This window comes from Caenorhabditis briggsae (assembly GCF_000004555.2).
Source record: "Caenorhabditis briggsae complete genome, chrX, whole genome shotgun sequence".
NCBI lineage: Eukaryota > Metazoa > Nematoda > Chromadorea > Rhabditida > Rhabditidae > Caenorhabditis > Caenorhabditis briggsae.
Window position 1 is genome coordinate 16970934 of NC_013491.2, and position 24968 is coordinate 16995901.

Here is a 24968-nt window from a genome sequence, read left to right on the forward strand (position 1 = left end):
AGGTCTTCTTTCAGTGCTCGCGAGCAGAAAAAGAATGTGAGGAAGTGTCGAAAAGAGCGCAGAACACTTTTTTCGTAATGTTCCCTTTTTGTTTGAAGAGTGCAAAATTTTAAACTTTTTGAAGACTGCTTCTTGTTCGAGGGCAATGTAGTTCTTGACATTGCTCAGACAAAAATTGAGCAGATTAACCCACCTAAAATCTTGAAGGGGAACATCCGATCAAATATTATTTTAATGCGTTTTATTTTGAAAGCTTCATTATTTTATACAAGTTATGATGCACTAAAATATTTGGCGGAAGTCCCTTTTGAAGATTTTTATACCTAAAGCTGATTATGTAATGTTCAGTTTCCCGTAAACTTCATAACTTCATAAAAAACGATAATTCAAAAAGTTCCTGGATTTCAGTAATAGTAACAATGTGAAAATTGAGACATGCTTCTCATTACCAATTCAATATTGTTTCGAAAATTCTACAATAATTTACCTGTTCTCGATAGAAGCCTACATTATTCTTGAGCTTTAAGCTCAATTATCTCGGTCCTTTCAAAAGATATCAATCACAGTTTCACTGATACTTCAGTTATCATAATATCACTAACATTTTATTTAGTGACAAATTTTTGATATTTCTTTTAGGAATAGTGATAATTAAGGTCAAAGGGCACGTATAGACTAGCTTCGAAAAAAGATTTTCCCGAAAAATGGAAATGTCTTCGAAATGCATCTGAAAAGTTTATTCTCTGTTTTTGCAAGACTCAAACTGATCCCTCAATACGTTCCCATTCAATCATGTTCCTTAGATTTTAATAAAATTCAACCACAACGAAAATTATGTATTTTCTTGTTTTCAAACTACAAAGACATTTCCATACTACACCCTCAATAACAGTTTCATGACGATTGAGCCCCGAGCACATTGAACAAATGTCAGTCATAGGATGCATGTCGTTTTTTCCTGCTTCATTTAATTGGACACTGCCCACGTTCTTCCTTTCCGGATATTGTATTCTTCTCGACATTTTCTGATTTGCAAAATCCCGCCCATTTCTTCTGTTTTTGTTTCTCTGTCCTATAAATTTCATGCCTTCTACGCAATTTTCCATTTTTCCTATAGCTTCACATTTCCTCGTCAATCTTGACGGACCTTTTTCTTTCAGCCCACGGTTTTGGTTCAGTGTAAATTTTGGATTTTGGTGCTCTATTGGGTGTTTTGGTTCTTTTTGGTTAGGAGTTCTCGATTTGAGGATGCCGGTAAATCTTCAAGATCGGTACGATCGGGAACTTCAAAAGTGTTATTGCGTGAGTTTGATTTGATAAGATATAAAATAAAATCAATTTGTTGAGCTCTTGTTTGTAAGGTGATTCATTTTGAGGTTTTATAGTCAGTTTGTACAAAAAAACTCATGAATCATTACTATCATCTCTTGCTTTTCGAAAACAATAAAGTCCACTTGGATTTCTGATGTGAAAATGTATCTGTCACAATGTGATCTAATTTCATCAAAACAAAAACTAGTTAGTCAGCAAACATTTGAGCAAGTTGTGGACATTATATTAGGTTGGAAGGAAAGTAACTTTGCATTTTTTTTAATTCGTGGATAAGACAAAAACGATTAATCCAAGATTGGCAGTATGCTCCGTCGTGGTTCACGGCATGCTGACAACATTCAGGTAACTTGTGGATACCATCCCTCCAAAAGCCAGTTGGCCACGAATCAAAGCATAACTTCAGTTTTTATCTCATCGACAGTGTAAAGTTATTTTCCCCCCAGATGACTTTGCATATCTCCGGATAACCAATAATAAAAGGGTCAGGTCTGAAATTTAAGGAATGTGGAGAGCCGTGTATCCAAAGCGGCGTAGGACTGACGCGGGAAGTATCCCAAATGTTACATTGGGATTTCAATGAAACTCATGTACTCAAACTCATACATGAAATTTTTTGAACAATTTTTTAGCTTTCGAATGATTTCTTTCTGGGTTTCTGAACTTTATTTTGTTGTTTTTTTTTCAATTTTTATTTGTTTTTAATAGTTTTCAAAAAATTTCATGTATGAATTTACATGAATTTTTATAGGAATTTTTAAATTAAAAAAAATCGAAATAAGTCTCATAATTCAAGGGCTCGACCTATATTCGAACACATACGTTACTTGCCCTAAGAAATCTGATAGACATGGTCCCCCGAGCACTTTATTCCAAAAATCGGCATTTTTTAAATTGTGACTTGTAATTTTCATATTTTCTACTTTCCTGATTTTCCTTTCAAAGATAGAGCATAGCTGCAAATGGCAATAATTATTATCAATTTGTCACCTTTCGAATAAAAAAAAGTTTGAACGTCTACCACAAAAATGAACAAAGTTGTGATTGCTCGAACTGTACCGACTCAGAACTCACGAAAAATCCAAAAATGTCTCGTCATTTGAATAGACCATCACGAGGGCCGCTATAATTTCTAGGTTTTCTAGTTAGCCTGTGTACTGTTGTTTAACATAGGTTTCATCGGTCCTATGTTCCACGGGAAGTCAAGTAAGACCTGGGCCGCTTTAGCTGGACGGATCTTCTTCACGCCTTCTCAAACTCGGGATTTTGCCCTTTCATTATTGGTTATTTGGAAATATGCAACGTCATTTGGAAGTAAATAGGTGAATACTGTAAATGAGATGAAAACTGGACTGAAAAAAAATACTTTAATTTGCGGCCAGCTTGCTTTTGGAGGTATGGTATCCACAAGTTGCCTGAATGTTGCCAGCATGTCGTGGACTACGACGGTGCATACTGTCAATCTTGGATGATTCTTGTTTTTGTGTTATTCACGATTAAAAGATGGACAGTTAATTTCCTTCCAACCTAATACATTTCAAAGTAACATTTCAAAATATCAAATCAATATTTGATACCTTTCACAATTTGATACCTTTCACAGGAATCAAGATAAATTGGCTCATAATTGAACGTTAAGGGATTGACAGAGTGCTCACGGTAGTACTCCAAAGAAAAAACTTGGTTTGAACGCCGTTCCGCTGATATAAATATTCCAGGCTCGCGCTTCATGCAATTTCGGCTGTGAAATCGCGGAATTCTGTGACAACTTGATTGATGGAATCCAGAAACAGGCTCCTTTAAAGGAGCTGGAGTCGTTATTCATCGAACAAGACACTCTCTCCGGAGTTCTCCGTAGCGCAAACGGTGACTGGTGCGATATGTTCCAAGATAACGTAAGGCGATTTGAGCATTCGTTTGAAAGACGGTCCACAAATTTTAGGCAAAAGAGATGGACAATCACATGATGTTCATTAAGAGCAGCCTTTTTCGAACGATCGTAGTCATGCAGTTTCTCTACAACTGTACAATGGGTATCTACAAGAGTTGCAGAAGTAATAATCATGATGAAAATTCCATTTTTCTAGTAAATTCCTTACAGACCGTGTCATCCATCACTTTGACCTTGATCCGTACGGTCGGATCACTGCAGAAAACGGGGACTACGTTCACCAAATCATTACCGACCCAAGATTCAACTTTGCTAGACTCTTCCGCTCGTCTATTCGCATTCTGGAGCATGAAATCAAACGGATGGATTTCACCAAGCAATGCGTCCACGAAATAATGCATGTAAGAACCAAAAGTTTGTGCTTGCTGTACCTTGAATGTCCCTTGACTTTCCAGATACTCGACCTTCAACTCCCAGAAGTAGAGTTAAGCGATCAAAACTTGGCCAACAAGGTTAACAACGAAGGACGCAAAGATTTAGAAAAGTGAGTTGTTCCCACTCTTTTCACCGCCCCACCATAATATCTCAGAACATCAAAGCAACACAAGTTCATGCTGAACACCTACCGTGTCTGGCACAACAAGAACCGCAACTATTTGAAGACAGCCGAAAAAATGATGTCTAGCCACTTGTACAAACTGATTCGTATGGTAAGTTTTGAACAAATTCGAAGAAATTAGTGATTTTTTTCAGCGCGACATGCATGTCTTGGCACTGGACAACTGGAACGATTTCTCCGTGATTCCAGATCCATTCCACCCACGCAACTTTGAAAACTTGTTCATCAAGGTCTAAATAATTCTGTCGAGATAGATTAACAGCCCAAAAAATCCAAATTCCGCCACTAGAAAAAAAATCTGCTCTCTTGCTTCATAAATTCATTTTTAGCAAATTTTCTTTTACTAGTTATCTGCTTTTTGACTGAGCGTAATTTCCCAATCTTAAGATTTTCAGTTTCATAATTTACCAAAGATTGATTCGAATGCACCTCATGCTAATAAGCTCTCACAAAAAGGCTCCATTCTTTTGATAAAGTACAATCTAAAATTCGAAATATTCAACAACTTGTTTTTATCCGAAAAAGTTCAAATTTGGAATTTTTTGAATTTCAAAATGTGTTCTATCAGAAAAAAAACATATTAGAAAACATTGAAACAAATAATGTTCTGGAGCCGGTCGGCGGTCGGACCGTACCTGTTTCGTCGCTCTGCATTAATTAATAATTTTATAACGACCTTCATTTTTCTTGTAAATGCCATAACTGAAAGGTTGACATAACTTGATGATGTATAATGTCTGATTTAGAATTTTTTCTGATCTTGAACCTCTCTGCTTTCCGACCCCTCACAGTATACTTTTCATTAGATCTAATTCCCTTTTTCGCCCACATTGTAATTCTACCGTGCTTATTCTGATCTTCGTCTCACGTAATAAAACTTCAAAAAATGACCAAATGTATTTCATTCATATTTGGGTGATGAGAACGAAATGAATACCGAATTTACACAAAAATGAGGGGAGAGACACGTAAAAGAAAAATGGTGTTGTTGGAGAGTTGTTGGGATGAAAGGAACTAGTATGTATTCTGAGAAATAGGAATCAGAATGATCAAAAATGAATCTGTTGGAGAAAAAATGGGTAGGCTGGAACAGAAAAAGGAAAGGAATGAAATAGTTTTTCCGGGGATGAGAAAAAGGATGCATTGGTATCTATCATTCTAAGAGAAAACACATTTGACCCAGGATGTCTAAAGTTAGAAATCAGGGAGATTTCATAAACGGGAATCACAACTTTTAGGGTGGTTAAGAAGAAGGAACGGGGGGGGGGGGGGGTCTGAGGTGTGGACCAATTACCAAGGGATTAGGAGGCTAGAAATTTTTTCTTCTGGTGGGATAGTTGAACACGTAAGAATTGCAGATGGGAGGGAGGGGGAAAAGACAGAAAATTCACAAAATTCGAGACAAAACTTGACAGTTGAATGAAAACGAAAAGCGGATAGACATAGGCATGCAAAGTGTACATTTTCACAAAATCATGAATCAAAATTTAGCATGTCTGAGCATAAGCCTTGCATGATAGCACTGCCGGTGATGGGTATCCTCCCCAGCTACCGCTTTTCGACGATGGAACCCGAATGGCGCGATCAGCGTCGTGTGGAAGATCACCGTGATCCAATGATAAAGTTTGTGTGAGAACTGGCAAGATTGGGCGGAGCTGAAATATGGGAAATTAAAAGAGATGAGAGATTTTTGCGTAAACAGTGAAAAAGGTTTCACTTTTTCCAACTATTTTTCTGGACGAATATTTTATAAGAGCAAAATTTTTTCAGGGCCAAATTTATCATTAACTACCAAAAATTCTTTGGGGGTTTAACTATTTTTGAGGCCTAAATTCTTCTAAGGGTCTTAATTCCATAAAAGATCCAACTGGAAAAACCTTGAAATTCCAATTTTTGGATTCTTGTTATAATTTTTTAAATTCTGTGTTTTTTTGACGACTTAACAGGTTGTCACACTTTCATGTAATATATACTATTTTCAATAAACTGGATTATATTTTTCAATTTTTTTTAGAACCATTTGAACCATTGGAACCATTCCCTATTTAACTTATCAATTATACCCAGGTCAAACTTCTCAAAATTCCCATATACTGCGGAAACGACATCTCACAAGACACAACGTCAGGTAATAGTTGGTAATTGGTATAATTAGGGAGAAGGGTGTGTCTGGACTGGTCTTTGAACAGTCGTTTCTTGTTTCTGGTTACTGTAGAGACGCCTGTATGGCTTTCTAGAAAATATTCTAAATCTCACCTCAATAACAAGGTCTTCAACAATATCCTGCTCCTTTGTATCGAGCAAATTAAAGATTCTTCCAATTTCAGCGATATGCGCAAACACCATAGCACATTGTGGACGAAGCTGGAGGGCTCCAAGCACATCCCAATGATTTTGATACATATGACCCATACAGTGGAACAAGTGAGCCAGCATTTTCTTAACAGCTGGTTCGAAGTTGTCGTTGAACTTGTTTCCTGGAAAATATTGTATGAATTTCAGCTGCTTACAATTCTTGAATTCCTTTTCTCTTGCAAGAAACCACAAAGTTCTGGTCCAGAACTCACCATATTTCGTTGGGAATATTTCTTCTTGTCGGCTCATCGTCTCGCACTGTGTTATTACGCAGTCAATGTACTGCATTGCCGGGTAGACTTGACGCTTTCCTCGCTCGTCTTGGTAGATGGCCTTGCTGGTTCCGGGGAAGCTCATGTGAGGGCATGATTGTAGGGTGCACACTTCTGTCAAAGTTCCACACAGGGCGTTGACGTGCTCAAAGAGTCCCAACACATTGTGAGCAATCCATTCACGCTTCTCGATTCCGAATGGGAGATTGGTGAATTTGGTGATGGTCTAAAGAATATAAACAATAAATTTGAAAGATTCTAAAGAGATTGTAAGCCTATAGTTTTCGTATTGATCGTTTAATGAATCTTTTCAACCAGTCAGTATCTACAGTAACATTCAGAAAGATAAACAAAAATGTGTTTTTCGATTGATTCTGGTTATTTTAAGGCGGTTGGAGCTTGACTGTCAATTTTTCGCCCACTTTGAAAACTATGGAGAATATAAAACAGTCCTAGATTGAAAATTTTGCATTCTCAGAAAAATTTGAAAGTTCTTAGTTTTTCAGCTAGTTGCCGATTTCTGAAAGATACCTGTTTTTCACGTTTTCTGTACTCAAAACGGGCCGGAAAGAGATGCCCTTCAGATATCGGCGAATATTTCCTTAGAATACTGATATTCAAAAAAAGTTCAAATTTTCAGCTTTTTCTATCAAAAATTTATTTGAATAGCTCAAAAACTAGTTGGTCGTCGAAAAAATTGAGTCTCCAATTTTTCTATTTTTTCAAACCATCGTAACTTTGTTAGTCTTTGAGCTAGATAGATGATTTTCAGTTAGAAATGAAGCCAAATTTTGAATTTTGAAATTCTGTTTTACATCTAGGTCTGTTTTACACCGTATAAAAATTTCAAAGCCTTTAGGAATTGTTTTTCATAATTGAACAGCTTGTTTTTTTTTTAGTTTTTTTTTATTTTCCCGTAAACGTTTCTTTCATTTCAACTCACATTTCCATCAATCGAATCACATACGCACATCAAATCTGATGACTTTGTCTGTGGTCGGATTGCCAATGATGCTGATGCGACACGTTTTGACATTCGTTCGGCAGCGTTTGCAACTGCCGTTCCTGTGGTTGCCGTTGTTGCAGTTCGCTCTTTACTCCGACGGGAACGGCTGAAAATTTAGTAATTAATGGGATAATTTTTGATTTTTGTAATGAATTTAGACCCCTGTCCCTTCCCAAAGTTCCCCCTAGTTTTTATTTCAGTACTCTTCATTTTCAGCAGCAGCTAGCTGATGCAGTTGTTGCTGTATTTTGTCGTCAACCGGAACACCACTGCTTTTTCTCCGCATAAAACTGCAACTACTGAACAGCTGACGAAAGTTGCCGAACACAGATCGCACTGATCGATCAGTAGCCGTCGAATCGGGCTCAGCTACCAGCTTCGACATTTTAGAGCTCCCACCAACACCTTCAGACTCCCATATAAAACTATGTGGTGTTTACTGGAAATGGGAAATGAAATAAATGAGAATAAGTAGTGAACTCTTTTCTTTCAAAGAAGAAAAAAAAATTGGGAATGGTAAATTGAATTTTCAAAAAGTGAGTGGGAGAAGAAAGAAGAGGACGTGTCAGAAAAGTGAAAAATGGGATGTAGAAGGAGAAGAAGAACAAGAAGAAGAGATCTTGAAAATGGAGAAGAAGACGTAGAAGGACAGGAAGACGAGAAACGGCAAAGTATGAGTAGGCGTTTCGGAACAGAATCACCTGCGGGAGAAAAACCAAGTTTCCGCTTTAAAGAGATGTCCTGAATGGCAGAAAACAGCTTCTCTAAATGATATTTCTTGACTTTCTTCTTCCAACCCGCAAATTTTGGGCTCAAAGTGAGTGCTTCTAGAAGCTTTCGAAAATTGGTTCCGGCGTGCGCAAAGTGTGCAATATTCAAAAGAAAGTGGGCAGTATTCAAAGTTTTTCAGGAGTTCCGAATAATCAGAAAAGGCCTTCTCTATAAAAAACATTTTTCATAGAAAAAAACGATCCGATCCAATTTCGTAACCACTCTCTTTTCTTTCAAAAAAACACATAAACTTTGTGTCCTCAAAAAATTGAAAAAAAAACGAAATCAAAGGTGAGAAAAAAAGTTTTTGAAGCGTTATTCGCTATCTGTTGACACACAGTCATCGTCACATAACAACTCTCCTCCCATATAAACATTTCCATTCGCAGCCCCGGTGTGTTGCTCCACGTCATATATGGAGTGAACGAATGGGTGTGGAAAACTGATAATGATGAAAGGTATTCATAACAGAAGGGCATAATGGAAAAATGACGAAAAGGAGAAGAAGCTGGAGGAGAAGCGAACGACCCAAAAAAACAAATCGGGGGCCGATGGATTTGTGTGTGTGTCTTTGGTAGGCTTTGTATGTGGTTGGAAGAGTGCTGCGGGGCGACCGGCCCGTCCTTTTCTATGGAGCGGAAAAACCACCGAAAATAAGCGTTCTTGAAACTTTTAGTGGCGGTGGTGGACAATTTCGGCGTTGGGCAATAAAATGGGCTTCTAGGAGAGAACGAATTCAAGAAATGCGGTTTTTTTTTGGTTTTTTTTAAAGTCATAAATCGTTACTGTAGTTATTTCTTTTTCAGCGAAGAAACATCAAAACCGTCCATAAATGCAATACCGGCCGGTAAGATATACAGTCATTTTGACCATTTTCAATATTCTGGAGCTCGGCTGTCAAGTTTCCGAATGTCTTGAAAACTTTGGAAGTTGTGAAACAGACCTAGATTGAAAAATTTGTGTTCATAGAATTTTTTGAAAATGTCTAGTTTTTCAGTTATTTCACGATTTCTGAAGGACACTTCTTTTTGTACTGAAACGTGAGGAAGGTGTCTCTCAAAAACTGACAAATATCTGAAAAACTAGGAATTTTTTGAAAATCTGTGATTACCAATTTTTATCTAGAAAATTAGACCGCTAAGCTTCAAACTCTTGAAAAGGGTCAAAATCAACTGAAAAATTCGGTTTTGCATCCCTCATGGACCGGTATTGTAAGTTTGAAAATTTTCAAATTTTAGTAAAATTACGAAGAGAGTCATGATTTTTGAAAATTTGAAATTTCAAAAATTTTGCTTCTTTCACCTCTGCAAAATCGGGAAGAGTTTCTTCTTTCTCACCGAAACAAACATACACCCCTCGCAACGTCAGCCTCACCTCACACTGATCCCGCTCTCAAACAAATGAAAATCAATCGATAATCCGATTTAAGACAAAACGAAGGAATGTTTCGTTTTCCTACATTATACGGAAGGATGACGATGAGGAGAAAGAGAAAGGTAAGAAATAATAATAGACCTACTATACCACATCAGTCATTCGGAAAAGTAGTGAGGAAAACGGAAGAAAAAAGGTCTTCTCTTCAAACAGGTGAGAGTGAAACTTGTCAATCTTCCAACAATAGACAAATATGCACATGGTAGACCTATTTTCTATCTTGTTTGGTAGTTCTATCGCTTTTTTTAAGTCTACAATTCAATAGAAGGTTTCAGACAAGGCACATGGGTGCAGATCAAACAGCAAACTATTCTTCTCTCGAAAAAAGTTGCGATCTATTGAAATGACCTTTGTCGAAAACGTTGGTTTCTATAATTTCGACCCTAATAAATCAATAAAAATCAAATATTTTTCTTGAGCTCTTTGAGCAACAAAGCAAGAGGAGATATAGGATATCTCGTTCAAGATTTTTGTCTGTTTCTCCAGCTCCCCGGGATAAAAAACATATGGACGGACGAGAGAGAGAGGAGGATATTTCACAAAAGATTGCGGCGAGTGGGGAGCCGTGTGAGTTTTTTGGTTGACCAGGACAACAATAACGTTATCTTTTTCAGTTTTTTTCAAAACTAGTCTAAGAGTCCTTTTGACAATGCTAATTTTCTAATTTTTCTACAATTCGTCATCATTTTTTCACATTTTTCTTTTTTTCCCTCCTACTTTTATTAATTTTTCTTATAAAATGATTTACCAACTGTTCAACGCGGACACAAATCTATAACGAATAATAGCAAGCCGATTTCGGACCATCAGGAAAACTGAACTGAGCGCAGAACAATGCGGTAAAGGGTGGCCACCAAATAATCGGCGGGTCTAGTGCGCTAGAGCGTATTTGCCCTTGCCACGTTGTAACGACCTTTCCAATAAGGAGAGAGAGAGAGAGAGGAGGAGGGGAAGAGGGAAACACGTAATTGCAGGGAGGGCCGCTTTTTTTCACCTGCTAGTTGTTTCTATGGTCCCGGCGATGTGTAGATACAATCTTGCAAACGAAACTGATCACTTTGTGAGCCTAGATTTTTATGAAATTTTTGGAATAGGTGAAGAACGTTCTACCTAGACACCTCTGAAGCTTTTAGAAAGCGTCTGGTAGTCTCAGCCGAGTTATATCAGTTTCAGTAGCAAAACTTTTTTCTCGTTTTCAGGGCAAAAGAGCGATTTTCAAAGTCGATTTTTTTTTCAATTTCTGGGACGTTTCAGAATATAAAATTCAGAAAATTAATGCATCATGCTCAAAATTGAACAAATATTTATATTTCTGACATTTTCTTGAAAAATAATTTTTCTCAGTTTTCGAATTTTCTATTATTTAGATTTCAAAACTTTCGAGACACAAAAAATCAGAAAAGTGTCTGAAATATGTGATTTCAATCAATTCAGGATGTGACACAGCAAATTTCACGTGCTCAAACGTCCTAAAAATTGAAAAATCTTTGAAAATGCTGTTTTAGAACTAAGAATGCAATTCTCGATACTGAAACTAATAAAACTCGGCTGAAACTATCGATTTTAAAATTTTTAAAAATGTCTAGATAGACGTTCTTAAACTATTTTAACATATTGATCAAAATCTGGAGTTGGCATTCCCATATCAGACCCGATTTGAAAAAATGACGAAATTTGGAAACAAATATCAGAAACGGAGAACAATGAAAAAGGGAACAGATCAACTCTCCTTTTATAGAAAAGTTTCGAGTGATCAAAAACCCCTCTTGTGGCTCCGCCTCTCTCGGCATTGAAATCCATAAAATATGCTATTATAGAACAAAGAGAACGCGCTAAATTTTATGTGACGGTATATGAATATTCAATGAGGAGAGCCAGAGATGTAAAAAACGGAATGGATGTTGAAATGGGGATGGGAAAAGAGATTTGAAACATTTTCAAATCTGCACACAATGAGAGAATTGATTGATCAAAAATCGTTGTTTCAATGCTCAAGTTTCTGAAGCTTGTGGTTTTTTTCTCGAGATCTCTAGCTGTGAAATGTATATACCCCCATATTAACTAAGTTCATGTTGTCATAAGATCCAAAAATAGGAGCAAGATGATTTCAGCCACTTTATATGTACTAGAGGGCTCATAGAGCACAAGGAAGTGGAAAAAATGGTACTATGAGATGAATGATCAAGATGAATCAGGTACTGTACACTGGAGCCGGCCTGTGCCACTCCATACAAATGAAACTCTTCAACGTAAACGTTCTTTTTTCTCTATTCTACGCTCTCTCTCTCTCTCTCTCTCTCTCTTCAAAGTTTCCAACTATCAGCATTCCCGGCAGCCGTCCAATTTTGGGTGTGCCACCCTCCGATAGGACCCAATCGGCCATGTTTACTATCAGTAAAGAAACAGTCACTTAGAGAGTGAATGCCTTGGGGTAATAAAAGAGACTGATAGATGTGGCAAAGGAAACAAGTTGGTGATGATAAGCAAAGAGATGTAAGGGGAGAATATACATATTTATTAATAGGGAAGACTTTGATTAGTCACTACATGTTTTGAGGATGAATGAGGGGGACCATTCTTCTCTTTATGTTGCTATTCTAACTCAATTTTATGAGATTCAAACTCAATTAGAGCGAGAAAATAAGGAGAAAAAAATGCTGGGATAGGGAAGCTGATGAAGCTCTTTCGTATTTTTTCACATCTACTTTTCAAAATTATCGTTTCAAGATTAAAGTTTATGATTTAAGACAATTTCTGACACGAGTTAGGCGAAAATTGAGAAACGACGGCGAAAGAGATATTAGAAAAATATATTTTTCATTTGTTTTTCGGCATTTTTGACCATTTTCAGAAGTCTGAAGCTCGGATGTCACGTGTTGGATCAGTTTGAAAATTCAGGACAATGTAAAACAGACCTAGATTGAAAACTCTTCATTCACAGAATTTTTTAAAAATTCCTAGTTTTTCAGCAATTTGCTGATTTCCGAAAGACACCCGATTTGTACTGAAAGCATGAAAAAGATGTCTTTCGAAAATTGTCAAAAAGCTGAAAAACTTGAAATTTTTCAAAAATTTTGTGAATGCAAAGATTTTAATTTAGGTCCATTTTACACCCTCCCAAATTTTGAAAATGATCAGAAACTTAACAGTGGAGCTCCAGACTTCTGAAAATGATTAAAATCAATTGGAAAATACGTTTTTGTATATATTATTGACTGGTACTGTATAGTTTCAAGATCAACATTTTAGAGTCAAGAATTAAAAATAATAATTTGAAAACTTGAAAAATGAGTAGAAAATTCAAAAAAAATTCTCAGCCAGTCAAAGGTAACAAAAATATTAGTCTCAAAAAATTAACAAACAAAAAACTTTCTCAAACAGTTTTCGATGCTTTCGAAATCAAGTCATTTGAAAAAGTTTTGAGATTTTGGATTTTTCTGAACGAAAACAAAGTTTCTGGTCTCATCTATCACCTATCAATTGCAGTTAACTGATCATTAATTTTGTTTCCGTGTTCCTATCACTGCACATTTCGAATTCATTACGAAATGAATCGGTTAAATCAATCAAAAATCAAAAAGATGAACAAAATGGACTTGAAGCAAAATGTAACCGTTGTTTGGTGTGGTATACAAGACAGAAGAGGGGAGAGGGGTGATTTTGAATCGGGTCGGCCGTTGGTTAAAATCAGGTTTTCTACAAATGAGACAGTTATGACATTGAATGGCAAGGTAAAGAACCAAACATGTGAAAACACGAAACGAGGAAATTATACTGGAAAACTTATCCAACACTGCGCGTTTTCTAGTACTTGATTGATAGGAAAATGTGAGAAAATGGATTTTTTTTGGTTTGGAGGCGAGAGGCATAACTAGCCGTTGTTATGAGAAATGTGATTGAGAGTAATACAATTTCATATTGGAAAGCGACAAATTTTCTCAATCAGTGGCGGCGGCAAATTGTTTTGTCTCGAGCACAGCTGTCATTAACAGTTGGTTTGGTTTTAGTGCACCAGGTTTCTTATTTCGAAAAACTTTTATCAAGTTGGTTGCAGAACTTTGGTTAGAAATTCGCAAGGTTAGATTAATTGATCATCATTTTTAAGGAAACTTAAAGTTTCACAACTTTCCGAAATTCCAACTAAAACCCTGAAAAGCCTTTCAGAAACGCTTAAGACGTTCAAACTGCCAACTGTTCTTTTCAATTGTGAATTTGTTCCAAGATTTGAGTACCCTACAGAAGTACTGTGTCTTTTTGACCGTATTTCCTCTGATAGAAGCCCACACAAAACGTCAACTTCAAGCTCAAATATCCCGATTCCTGTCAAAGAAATCAGAAATTTGTCAACTGATCAATTATTTATCATATTGCTGCCAATTGACGTTTTTTGGTGGGCTTCTATGAGAGGAAATAGGATAGACCATATCGCGACTTCCAAAATACAGTAAGAATTTCAGAAACGTACGTTGCAAAGCTTAATATATTTGATATCAGAAGTTTTGCTGGACAACATCCTGGAGCATCATCTAGATCCACAGATGCTCGCCGAGCCAAGTGCGCTGATGGTTGTCGTCGTTCGCCTACTGCCATTGACATTCTATATTTTCTTCTCTGAATGGTACAAACTTTTAGAACTCATATATGGAAGAGGAAATACAAAGCAAGAATGAAATGAAATAAAAAAAATATATATTGGAATGATGAAAGAAAAAAAAAGAAGGACAGAAAAAAGTTACGATCGGTGGTGGAAAATTGGAACGGGCAGGCGAAAAAGGAAGACAAAGAAAAAATATGGATGGGAAAGTAAAGAAATGACTGACCATAGACCGGTTGATTCAAGTCAGGAGAGAATGAAGAATAGCGGTCAGTGGGACGAAAAGTGCAAAACATATTTATTTGCATTTAGGCAGATCAACCCCGCTGATGCCCCTTATTATTTGTTTGGTTTTTGAGTTGGAGCATCAGGAAGGATGAATTTTGCGAGTTTTTTGAATAAGAAGAGAATGAGTAAACGGCAGGAAGAAATAGATGGAAGGTGTTCGAAACAGCGTTGACTGGACGAGTTGTCGAGTATTATGTTTCTTGTATTGTTTCGAGCGGAGCAAAAGACCAGGTGTCTTGGACTCTTGGAGAACCAAAGGTATGCAATAGAAAAGAAATGGGGGAGAGGGCGCCCTGTTTGCTCAAGCCTCTACAAACTATCCAATGCTACCGCTTTTCTACCTTTTCTCTCTGTCATCTCAACTAACTACAGCCCAACTCCTCTATTTGGGTTTTAGGAGACATAGCGGACACAAAATATTATGTTACTGCTATCGACACTCTTGTTACTCGGAGTTTGAGGATCTTAGGGTTGAGGTTACTTTTGGTACACTTGGCTAGAAACTACAGTTTGGAAGTTTTTCGGCTTTTGGTCAAGTTATCTTCAAAAATATAATGTGTCTGTGAAATGCTCCAAACATTTAAAGACTGATACATTTTACTTACAGTGCAGGTTAATAAGATTACCCTAATCGTATTTTTCAGTTAATTTTTGATCATTTCAGCAGCTTGAAGCTCGGATGCCTAGTTTCCAATCGTTTTGCAAATTGCGGAGTATGTGAAACAGACCTTGATTCAAAACTTTTAATTCAAAGAGTTTGTTTGAAGATTTCTAGTTTCTCAGCATTTGCGATTACTGGGAGACGGAATTTGGGAATTTTCAAAGGGAATTTTCAAAAAATTCTGTAAGTGTAAAGTTTTAAGTCCAGGTCTGTTTTACACGCTCCGAAATTTTTAAAATGCTAGAAAACAGATCAGCCAAGCTCCATTATTTTGGAAATTGGGAAAGATTGCCAAAAATCAACGGAAAAATACGTATTTGTTTATGTTATTCACCGGTACAGTACTTATCCGAAATATCGAAAATTCAAAAACTGATATATTGGTTACCAATGCTTGAACTTATGATAGAGTAATGTGCATTACTTATCCAAACAATAGAGGTTCTTGTTTTTAGAGTTTGTTTTTAAAAATCAAAACAAAAATTTATAAAAATACCATGCATGAAAGTGCACAATGAGCGAAAGTCATGAAAATTTATGAAAAATTCAGCTGAAAAAAAATTGAATAAGTCAGAAAAAAACACTTTTTGTAGTTTCTAGACTCAAAAATCCAAGACACGGTTTTCGTTCAAGAACTGTGTCTTGTGGACAGTCTTCATGGAAAATATTCATCTTTACGAGTTTTTGAGGAGAGACCACGGAAGAAAAAAAAAGGATGATAATTAAGTGCATGGTCTTATACATAACCAGCATATGACTAGAAAACTGATAATAAACAATACTACCACACATTTTCATCAAAAATCATGTATCCAATAGAATTCTAACTTTGAAAAAGGAAAATAATAAAACAGGACAAATAGTTTTCCGGTATATTCTGTAGCTACGTGTGTCTAGTGTGAACAATATTTGGCGAGTGGAGAAAAAAATTCGAAAAAGTTAGAAATCGATTTGCAATATTTGTCCTACGATTACTTTCCTTTCTATATACCACCCCGTTTTCTTCTTCTTACTTTTTAAAAAGAAATAAACTACAAGTTTGCTCAATATTTTGTCATCTCATACTGTCTTGTATGTGTAGGGCACACAGAGCACGTATTTGCTAGAAGGGTGTTTAACACAAAATATCCGTTTTTGAATTTTAGGAACTTTGGAGTTCAGGTGGTCTGGATTTGCCTAGAAAAGCCACAAAGTCTACACTACAAAAATCAGAATCTTAGTACAAATGATCGAAATAATTCCAGCTTATCAATAAAGGGTTGAAATTGATAAGTTTTTTTACAAGGAAACATTTTTAGCTAACGTCATCATTTACGTGTAGAAAAGTAAATTGTTGTAGGAACTGATAAAATGTTTCTGGAATCAAATAATCAGAAATCAATGGAGAGCAAAGAAGATATAGAACAGTAAAGTTAACAACAAGAAAAAAAAATCAGAGGTGGTCTAATCTCATTTTTATAAGTTGTTGTTGTGTTTTGTCAGGAAAAACGCAATACCTTACACTAGTTCTTCGAGAAAAAAACTATCTGTTTTTTGTTGATTCTATGAGTACATGACACAACAAACAGATCTAAAACTAACGATATAAAAAGCTATAAAGTTCCAAACTATAATATGAACAGAACTTGCAAAAAAAACTACAGTACTAGTCAAAAAAAATATACAAAAAAAGTTTTTCAGTTGATTTTTGGCCATTTTGAGAATTTTCAAAAATCTGGAGCTGGGTTATCAAGTGTCGGATCTTTTTGGAAACTTTGAAAGCTGTGAAACAGACCAGTATGGGAGTTTTTGCATTTCTAGAATTTTTCAAAAAATTCTAGTTTTTCAGTTATTTAGCAATTCCTGAAAGACACCCCCTTTTTGGCCTTTTTACTGAAACGGGCAAAATATAGTATCTTTCAGAATTAATGCAAATTGCTGAAAAACTAGGAATTTTCAGAAAGTCCTGTAAAAGCAAAATTTTTAATCTAGGTCTGTTTTAAACTGTCCCAAATTTTCGAAGTGATAGGGAACCTGACAACCGAGCTCCAGGCTTCTGAAAATTACAAAAATCAACTGAAAAATACGGTTTTGTACATGTTATTGGCCGGAACTGCATAACTAGCAGGTTTGAAAACCATCAGCTCAGCGCAATTAGGAAAACTATATGAAAAAAATGAAACCTTGATTTGAGATTTGAATCAAACCCATTGAATTTGCATAAATCTATTTGGTGTTAGGAGGAGAAAATGGCAAACATTTGGGTGAGAAATTCAAATCCTACACACACCTTTGCCTCTCTATCTCTCTTCCTCTCACTCCGATTTGTTGCAGAAATGAGATCGGAATTTGAATAAAAGAATCACTTTGGCGCCATCTGTCTGAAGGTGCGAGGAATGAGAAGGTCGTCCGTCGTACGAACAAAAACAAGATGGCCGACGCGCGTGGACCCAGTTGGAGATGAGACGAAGGGTACCAAATGCTACTACCACGTGTTAGGAAAACAAAATAATTTTCTTCCCCTAGAAGTCACGATGAGACAAGCTGGTGATGATGAGGATGATCACAAAAGATACGCATAGTTATTTGGGGAAAAAGGGATGAGAAATTGAGATAAGAAGAAGAAGGCGCTTCTCCAAGAAAATCGCATTCGGCTAGTTTTTGCTTCCGCGTATCTCAGGAGACGCCAAAATTCTTAGAGGCTACTAGCGGTACAGGCCAAAAACCTATTCATCACCATTCTTTTGATGGGCTTTCTCATTTCTCTGTGACGTAATAATAATGGACTAAATGAGAATTGGTTCAGGAAGGTGGTAGAGAATATGGGATAGGTGTATTGGTGGCTTTATAGAGTACTTGAAAGAATAACGAGGCCAACTCATGAAGGTTATGCTCAGAATTAAAAAAAAAGAAATTATTTTTTTATTATTAATGTATACAGTGCCGGTCATTAAGAAATACGAAAACGCTTTTTTTCAGATGATTTTGACCATTTTCTGGAGTCTGGAGCTCGGCTGTCTTTTCAGAACAATTTGAAAACTTCAGAAGTTGTAAAACAGACCTAAATTGAAAACTTTGCATTCATTCAAATTTTTTGAATATTACTACTTTTCAGTTATTTGCCGATGTTTGAAGAACATCCTTTTGGCTCGTTTCCGAGCTGAAAACTTAAAAAAAACAAGCGTCCTTCGAAATCCCCAATTATTTGGAAAACTAGGATTTTTCGAAAAATTCTGTGAATGCAAAGTTTCCAATCTAGGTCTGTTCTACAAAGTGATCGGACACTTAACAGCCGAGTTCCAGACCTCTGGAAATGGTCAAAATGGCCAAATATTAACTAAAAAATAGTTTTTCTATGTTTTATCAAACGGTACTGTATGAATTTTTAAAGACATGTTGAACATTTTCCAACAAAAACATAGGAATATAGGAATACATAGGAAAACATAGTTTATTACGGATAACGTTCAAATCCTTCAAAAATCGTTATTTTTGAACTAAAATTGAGTCTCAATGAGCAAATTCTCAAAATTTTCGAAAATATTTGCAACCCTAAGAAAACCACTGAAATGTTTATTTAAAATGATGTGCACCTATGTAACTAAAATTAACCGAGAACAATAGATGAGTAAGAATTTCAAGATAACTCCTCCAGCCTCCAAACATTTCATCAGAAGCCTTTTTTTCCCGTCTGACGGAATGAAAAAGTGTTCTTTCAAGACAGCTGATACACGTCATTTCTTTGAGAGCTCCCCAGTAGCCGCCGACATGACCTGACCCCAATCTCTTCAGTTCCAACACGTGTTAAAAAAAGTACATAAAGAAATTGATCAGACATCATTTGAAGAAAAAATAACGAAAAATTCCGAAAATTCATTTCGTCTTTTCAGCTCTTGGAGGTTTAAATTGTGATGTGGCAGTTCAAACAATTCAAACAATTCAAGAAAGACTTCAAAGAGAAATTTCAAACAAGAAGAAAAGATGAGTCAACATAAGATATTTCATGTTTTTATGAATGAATTCCAACAATGTTTGAGAAAACCGGAAATTGGAATTTATTACGTTTACAAGCGTTCAGAAATGAATTGAGGGAGAAAGGAATTTGAAAATAGAATTGTTTTCAAGTTTTGTACTACTTTTAGGTTAGGTTTGAAAATTGTCTTACTACATATTACTCTTTAATCTTCATCATAGTCCTTCACCTCTTATTTTGATCATAAACGGTTTTCTTATCAGCAGCATATACGTCTCCACCTTTTCTTCATTTTCTCTTTTTCCTTTCTCCCCTTATTTATTATCTTATCACTTTCGTCCGGAAGGTAACGAAGACGAATGATTGAACGAGAGGAAAAGAAGACGTACACCTTTGTGGTATTAGAGTAAGAAAAAAAGAACAAGAAAAAAAATAAAATACTACAGAAATGAATTATATACAACTGGTAAACTTGGTCAAGAGGAGATGAAAAGTCTTGAGAAACTAAATGAGAGAAAGAGACTGAGAGAAGAAAAGCGGGATTCAGGTCAACTACTAACAATCCTAATTGTGCGACCCACTAGTTAATTTCGGATCGAAGAATAGGGCGGAAACGGGGAATTCTGTCTTTGAGATGAAATAGAAATTCCAAGAAAGACCCACGACTCATACTTATTCGAGAAGTTTTGTTCCTGAAGATCGGAATTTTTTTCCCGAAAAATGTGTTCCTGAAATGTTTTCGGGATTATTTTTTTTTTGGAAATTCGGTTCCCGAAAATTCTCCCCGGGATTTTTTTCTGGAAAATCTTGTTTCTGAAAGTTTCCCAAAAAATATTTAAGGAATATTCGGGATTTTGTTTTTTTTCAAATCATTTGCATTTCTAACTATTCCAATCAATTTCCCTGAAAAACGACAAAAATGAGAAAAGACAAAACTTTGAAAATACTAGGTTAAAGAGTTTTCAAACATTTTTTAACGCAAAAACTTCTCGAAAAAAATTAGCAAAATTGCCAAATTTTTTTTGTGAATATTCCAGTCAAGAAAAATTCCCAACGAAAACCGGGAAAAACTGGGATAATTTTCTTTTTCCCAATTTGAACAAGTCCGCTGGTCACGCTGAAAGCAAAATTTTCAGAAAAGTGGTTTTCCAATGGTTCAAACAACATGAGCTACAATGGTCCTTGAGCAATGTCAAGTGGACAAAATTAGGAGCACTCTAGAAAATTCGAGAGAAATTTTTGATTTGAAAAAAACACAAATAGAAAGGTCCGAACGAAAAAAAAAAGGAATATTCAGAGGATCGAGTTAAAAATAATAGGTTGAAAAACTGGGATCTGAAATATTCAGTTTTATTCATAATTTTAGAAATTTGAAATCAAAATCCAATTCACTATAACCGCATAAAATCAATGCTCCTCTAAATCAATGAATGAAAATTTTTCTCAATCTGAGAATTTCAAATTCCTGAGACAGCCAGAAAAGTTACACAAAACGTAAGAGGACCACAAGCTAAGAAAAAATGGGTAGTCACATCTGCATGTGACATACGCGCCAAGTGTACTCTATTCTTCTATTCTTCTTATTCTTCTGCTCTTGGATTGTCATTTTGAAACAATGTGATTCCGAAGAAAAGTTTTACGACAACCCAGCACCAGTAGTCTATTGGAAAAAATAGTGGAGAGAAAGAGTTCTGAGTGTAAGAATGCAACGGAATGAGGTGAGATTCGAATGTAGGCTAAATTGCAACATTTCAAATCCAATCCGTTATCCGCTTCCGTCTGGTCAGTGACACATAACCAGTTTTTGTCAAACTGAGACAAAAAAGGTCTGAAGTGACAACAATTAGCTAGCGTAGTAGGTTGTGTAACACTGGAGAAAAGAAGAGAAGATGCCAATCATTTTTCCAAGCGCTTCGACTCATTCATGCATGTGCTAAACTGAATTAAATCGTCACACTCATCTATGCATACCGTATCGTATCGTTTTATTTTCTATGGTTATTGATGTTTTGGGTTACAAAACGACAGTTCGGGTTTGCAAAAATAATCTTAGTTGACGCTGGTCTAAACGATGTTGATAACAACAATAACAACAACAAAAAGAATAAGAGGAAAGAGGAACGAATATGAGATGAGAGTGGACGGGCGGGGTGTGGTGGTCGTAACCTACAATAGAAATGCGTGACGAAGCGAATATAATAAAACGACGATTAAATTCGGTTATAACTACGATTCGGACACTTTCAACCCATCTTTTGCTGTTCAATTCTCGTATAGGTAGAGATTATCCTATTTTATTGATGGTCAAATGTCAAATAATTTATAAATGAAGCTGAAAAGGCAACAAAAATATTTATCGTGAAAGCTGTTATCGAAATTTGTTCTATAGAGAATATGATATTACTGTAAAAAGCCAAAATTTGAGAGAAACTATCAAAAGGAAATTTCAAAAAATACAATTTTTAAGATCCTGGCAACCTAATATTGAGAGTTTTTGAGAGGTTGTAACCGTAAAACCTTAAATTGGAGGGTCTGACAAGTTTAAGCTCATTCTTCTCGGGTCCTATGCAAGATATCACAAATGTGTCAGCTGATAAAATGTTATTGATATTATAATCAATAATTTATCGGTTGATCACTTTTTGTATCTTTGACAGGAACCGAGATAAATTCGCTTTTTATCAAAAGTTAGGGGATCCTTTTATAACTTGTTTAACGATTTTCAATCGAAAAATGGCAAATAAATTTTTCGTAAAACTTGAAATAGAAGGGCCTTCACACTATCAATTGTGAGCTCAATCATCTCAATTGCTATGCAACATATCAAAAATTTGTCAACTGACAAAACACTTGTGGTATTTCGATAAACAATTTATCAGGCGACCATTTTTTAATATCTTTGACAGAAACCGAGAAAAATTGGATCAACGTTAAAAGTTAGGATCCCTTCTATTACCGGTTTTACTGTTACTTTGAAAGATATTATGAATGATAATTTCAAAGAAAAATATTTATGAGAAACGTATCTTAAGAGAATCTGAAATTCAATAAATTTAATTCCCGAGCCTCTATTAAAAAATTTCATAAATGTCTATCAGGCGTGGTACGGAAGTTTATCAGTTCTAAAAATCCAAACTGTACATTGGCTTATACAACTGGGCCCTATTTGTATCATATACATATATCACGCAGAAACCTGACCCAATAATACAAACGGGTAAACGGTTGCAATCAAAAAGGCAATGTAAAAAACAATACTAATAAAAACTGATCATAGCCACCCGCGGTGAGCTTGTTTCATCTCCTACCGCAACATTAAACACAACCTCCTTCTTTCTACTATTTTTGCTGTCCTTGTGCCGGGAGAGAGAAGCGGCAAAGTGCCTCCATTATTGAAGAGGGTCACCTTCGAGATACGACGAATACGACGGGACCACTGGTCATTACACCACGAGAATAGGGAGAGAGTGTCACCTGAGAGACGCTCAGAACGCGTAAGACGCGTGTTCGGAATAAAGAAAATGAGAGACAAAGGCATGTACAGGTGGACGAATTGCGCAACACATGCCTCGATCCGTCTTAGTCACCCGAAATCCGGATTTCTTATCGGTTTTTGTTTCTTGAGATAACAATCTTGAACAATTTCGTATGAGACACATGTATTTTTTTTCTCTCCAAGTTTTTTCCTTGACTTTCTTTCTCTCAGATTCGTATCCTAATTTCTCAAATATTTGTTTCTAATTGTAATAACGGTTGGTTCCCCCACTCATTGGGATTCAGTTTCTCACATAAGACAGATTAATCCCCCATTGATCAGTTGCTTGGTCCCAGCAAAATTAATGACTGTTTGCACAGCGATCATGATACCTTCAACCCCACTCGGACCACCTGCTCGGGTCCGAGACAAAGAGACAAAGAATTAATGAAAACGAACGCGTACCCGATAAACCAGTCGACCGTATCGCGGAAATAGTCTGGCAGACGATTCAGTATTCCTTTTTGATTATGATGATGGCTATGTGAGGGCGTTTGAGCAGAAGACGTCGATGATGAGACACGTCCAGGTTCCGATGCCGACTGCTGATGGTGAGGTCCGGATGGTGTTATTGGATCGGAGCCTGGAATGGGAAAACTGAAACTTAATGAAAAAATTAACAATACGGGGAAGATCGAACTTTTAACTTTTTGATTTTCCGGTCGTTTTGAGCATTTTCAAGAGTCTAGAGCTCGGCTGTCAAGTTTCAGATCACTTTCAAAACTTTGGAGCATGCAAAACAGATCTTTGATCGGAAACTCTGCATTCACAAAATTTTCAAACAATTCCTAGTTTTTTAGCTATCTGGATAACTAAAAGACACTTGCTTTCTTCAGGTTTACAGTATCTCTCAGAAACCAGCAACTAGCTAAAAACTAGGGATTCTCTAAAAATTCTGTGAATGCAACATTTTCAATCTATATCTGTTCCACACCTTCCATAAGTTTCAAAGTCATCGACACTTACTAGCCCAGCTTCAAGCTTCTGAAAATTCAAAAAGTCAACTCAAAAATACGTTTGTGAAGTAAAATCACTTAAGTAGACAGACAACATTGATTATCGATTTCTCAAACTTTTCACTTTTCATTTTTAAGCTTTTCAATTCTCAAAGTTTCAAAACGTTCAAAATAACTTACTGGAAAAGTCTTCCGCACTGATATTGGTCGCTTTCTCCGTTGGATGTCCCATGTCAAACGATCATTCTGGAAAATTATTCAAATATTCTTTTTGAAAATTTTTTCAGAGGGAAAAATGCAAAAGATGTGCAGAACGGAGGAGAAAATGCGACATAATCTAGCCGAGGAAGAAAAAAAACATAAACAGATTCTCGAGGTGTGAGAGGACGGAAATTGAATATATATGTGGGAGGAATTGATAAACCGATGGGAGTGATGAGCATAGATGATGAGGGCGCAAGAGAGTTGGAGTAGGGAGAGTTGTAAAGTTGCTGTGTGAAGGTTCATTAAACAGTATAGAAGAGTGCTTTGTTCAGAAAAATATTAGAAAATCAGGTTTTTAAAGCAAGCTGAACATTTTTAATTTCAAAAATTAAAGATAATTTTTGAAAAAAAATTCTGAAACAACGAAAATCGATGAAACATCAATTCAAATGTGCGGAGGGCAACTCCGTGTGGTCGTTGCTGCTATAATCATATTTGAATTATGCAAATCTAGTTATGGGTGGCAAATCCGCCTCAAGTGTGGACGGGGAAACAAAGCTGAGAGAAGGAAAATGAGAAGAGCAGGCATATCCGTTCTTCTCAATTAGCGAAAAAGTGAAAACTCGGAGCGACGATTCATTTGAGTGTTCGATTGACTTATTAGGGATGGCACAGCAGGTCGAATAGGACAATGAATGAGGGATTGACCACCAAATGGCATGCTCTTCTTGTGTCTTTTTTTTTGGTTGTTGCCTAATTTTTGTTCGGGAGAGAGAGGGAGAGGAAACTAATTATGCGAGGGAATTGGATTAGGAAAGAGCTAAAGATTAGCTACTGCAACGAATAAATATATATTAGAATTAGAAAAAAAATGAACATAAACGTTGATATTAGGAAATATCTAAAAGCTGAAAAGAAGTAATAACTGTAAAACGGGGCATCCAATTGAAAATACATTTTTCAGCTTTTCAAAATTTTCATTTTTTCAAACAGGAAACGGAGAAGAATTTGATTTAGTCCGGCTTGAAGTGAATCAACCGGAAAAATTTTGAAAGAACCATATTCACTATGAATTTTGAAATTCTAAATCAGTCAAAACTG

General features: G+C 36.1%; 2 protein-coding genes across 2 annotated transcripts; one reads left to right on the forward strand and one right to left on the reverse strand.

Annotated features, from left to right (window-relative positions):
- Positions 1–1248: 1248 nt before the first annotated feature.
- On the forward strand, positions 1249–4075 carry CBG05243 (the record flags this gene model as incomplete). Its single annotated transcript, XM_045240381.1, has 7 exons — positions 1249–1302; positions 3048–3224; positions 3272–3383; positions 3431–3621; positions 3676–3764; positions 3810–3930; positions 3974–4075. The coding sequence occupies 7 exons, from the start codon at positions 1249–1251 to the stop codon at positions 4073–4075; spliced, it is 846 nt and encodes a 281-aa protein (XP_045092887.1).
- Positions 4076–5326: 1251 nt separating this feature from the next.
- Positions 5327–23895, reverse strand: CBG05247 (the record flags this gene model as incomplete). The annotated part of the gene is made up of 6 exons (XM_045240382.1): positions 5327–5494; positions 6096–6316; positions 6407–6692; positions 7410–7578; positions 23113–23290; positions 23844–23895. 6 exons carry the CDS (start codon positions 23893–23895, stop codon positions 5327–5329), a joined length of 1074 nt encoding a protein of 357 aa, XP_045092888.1.
- Positions 23896–24968: the final 1073 nt, after the last annotated feature.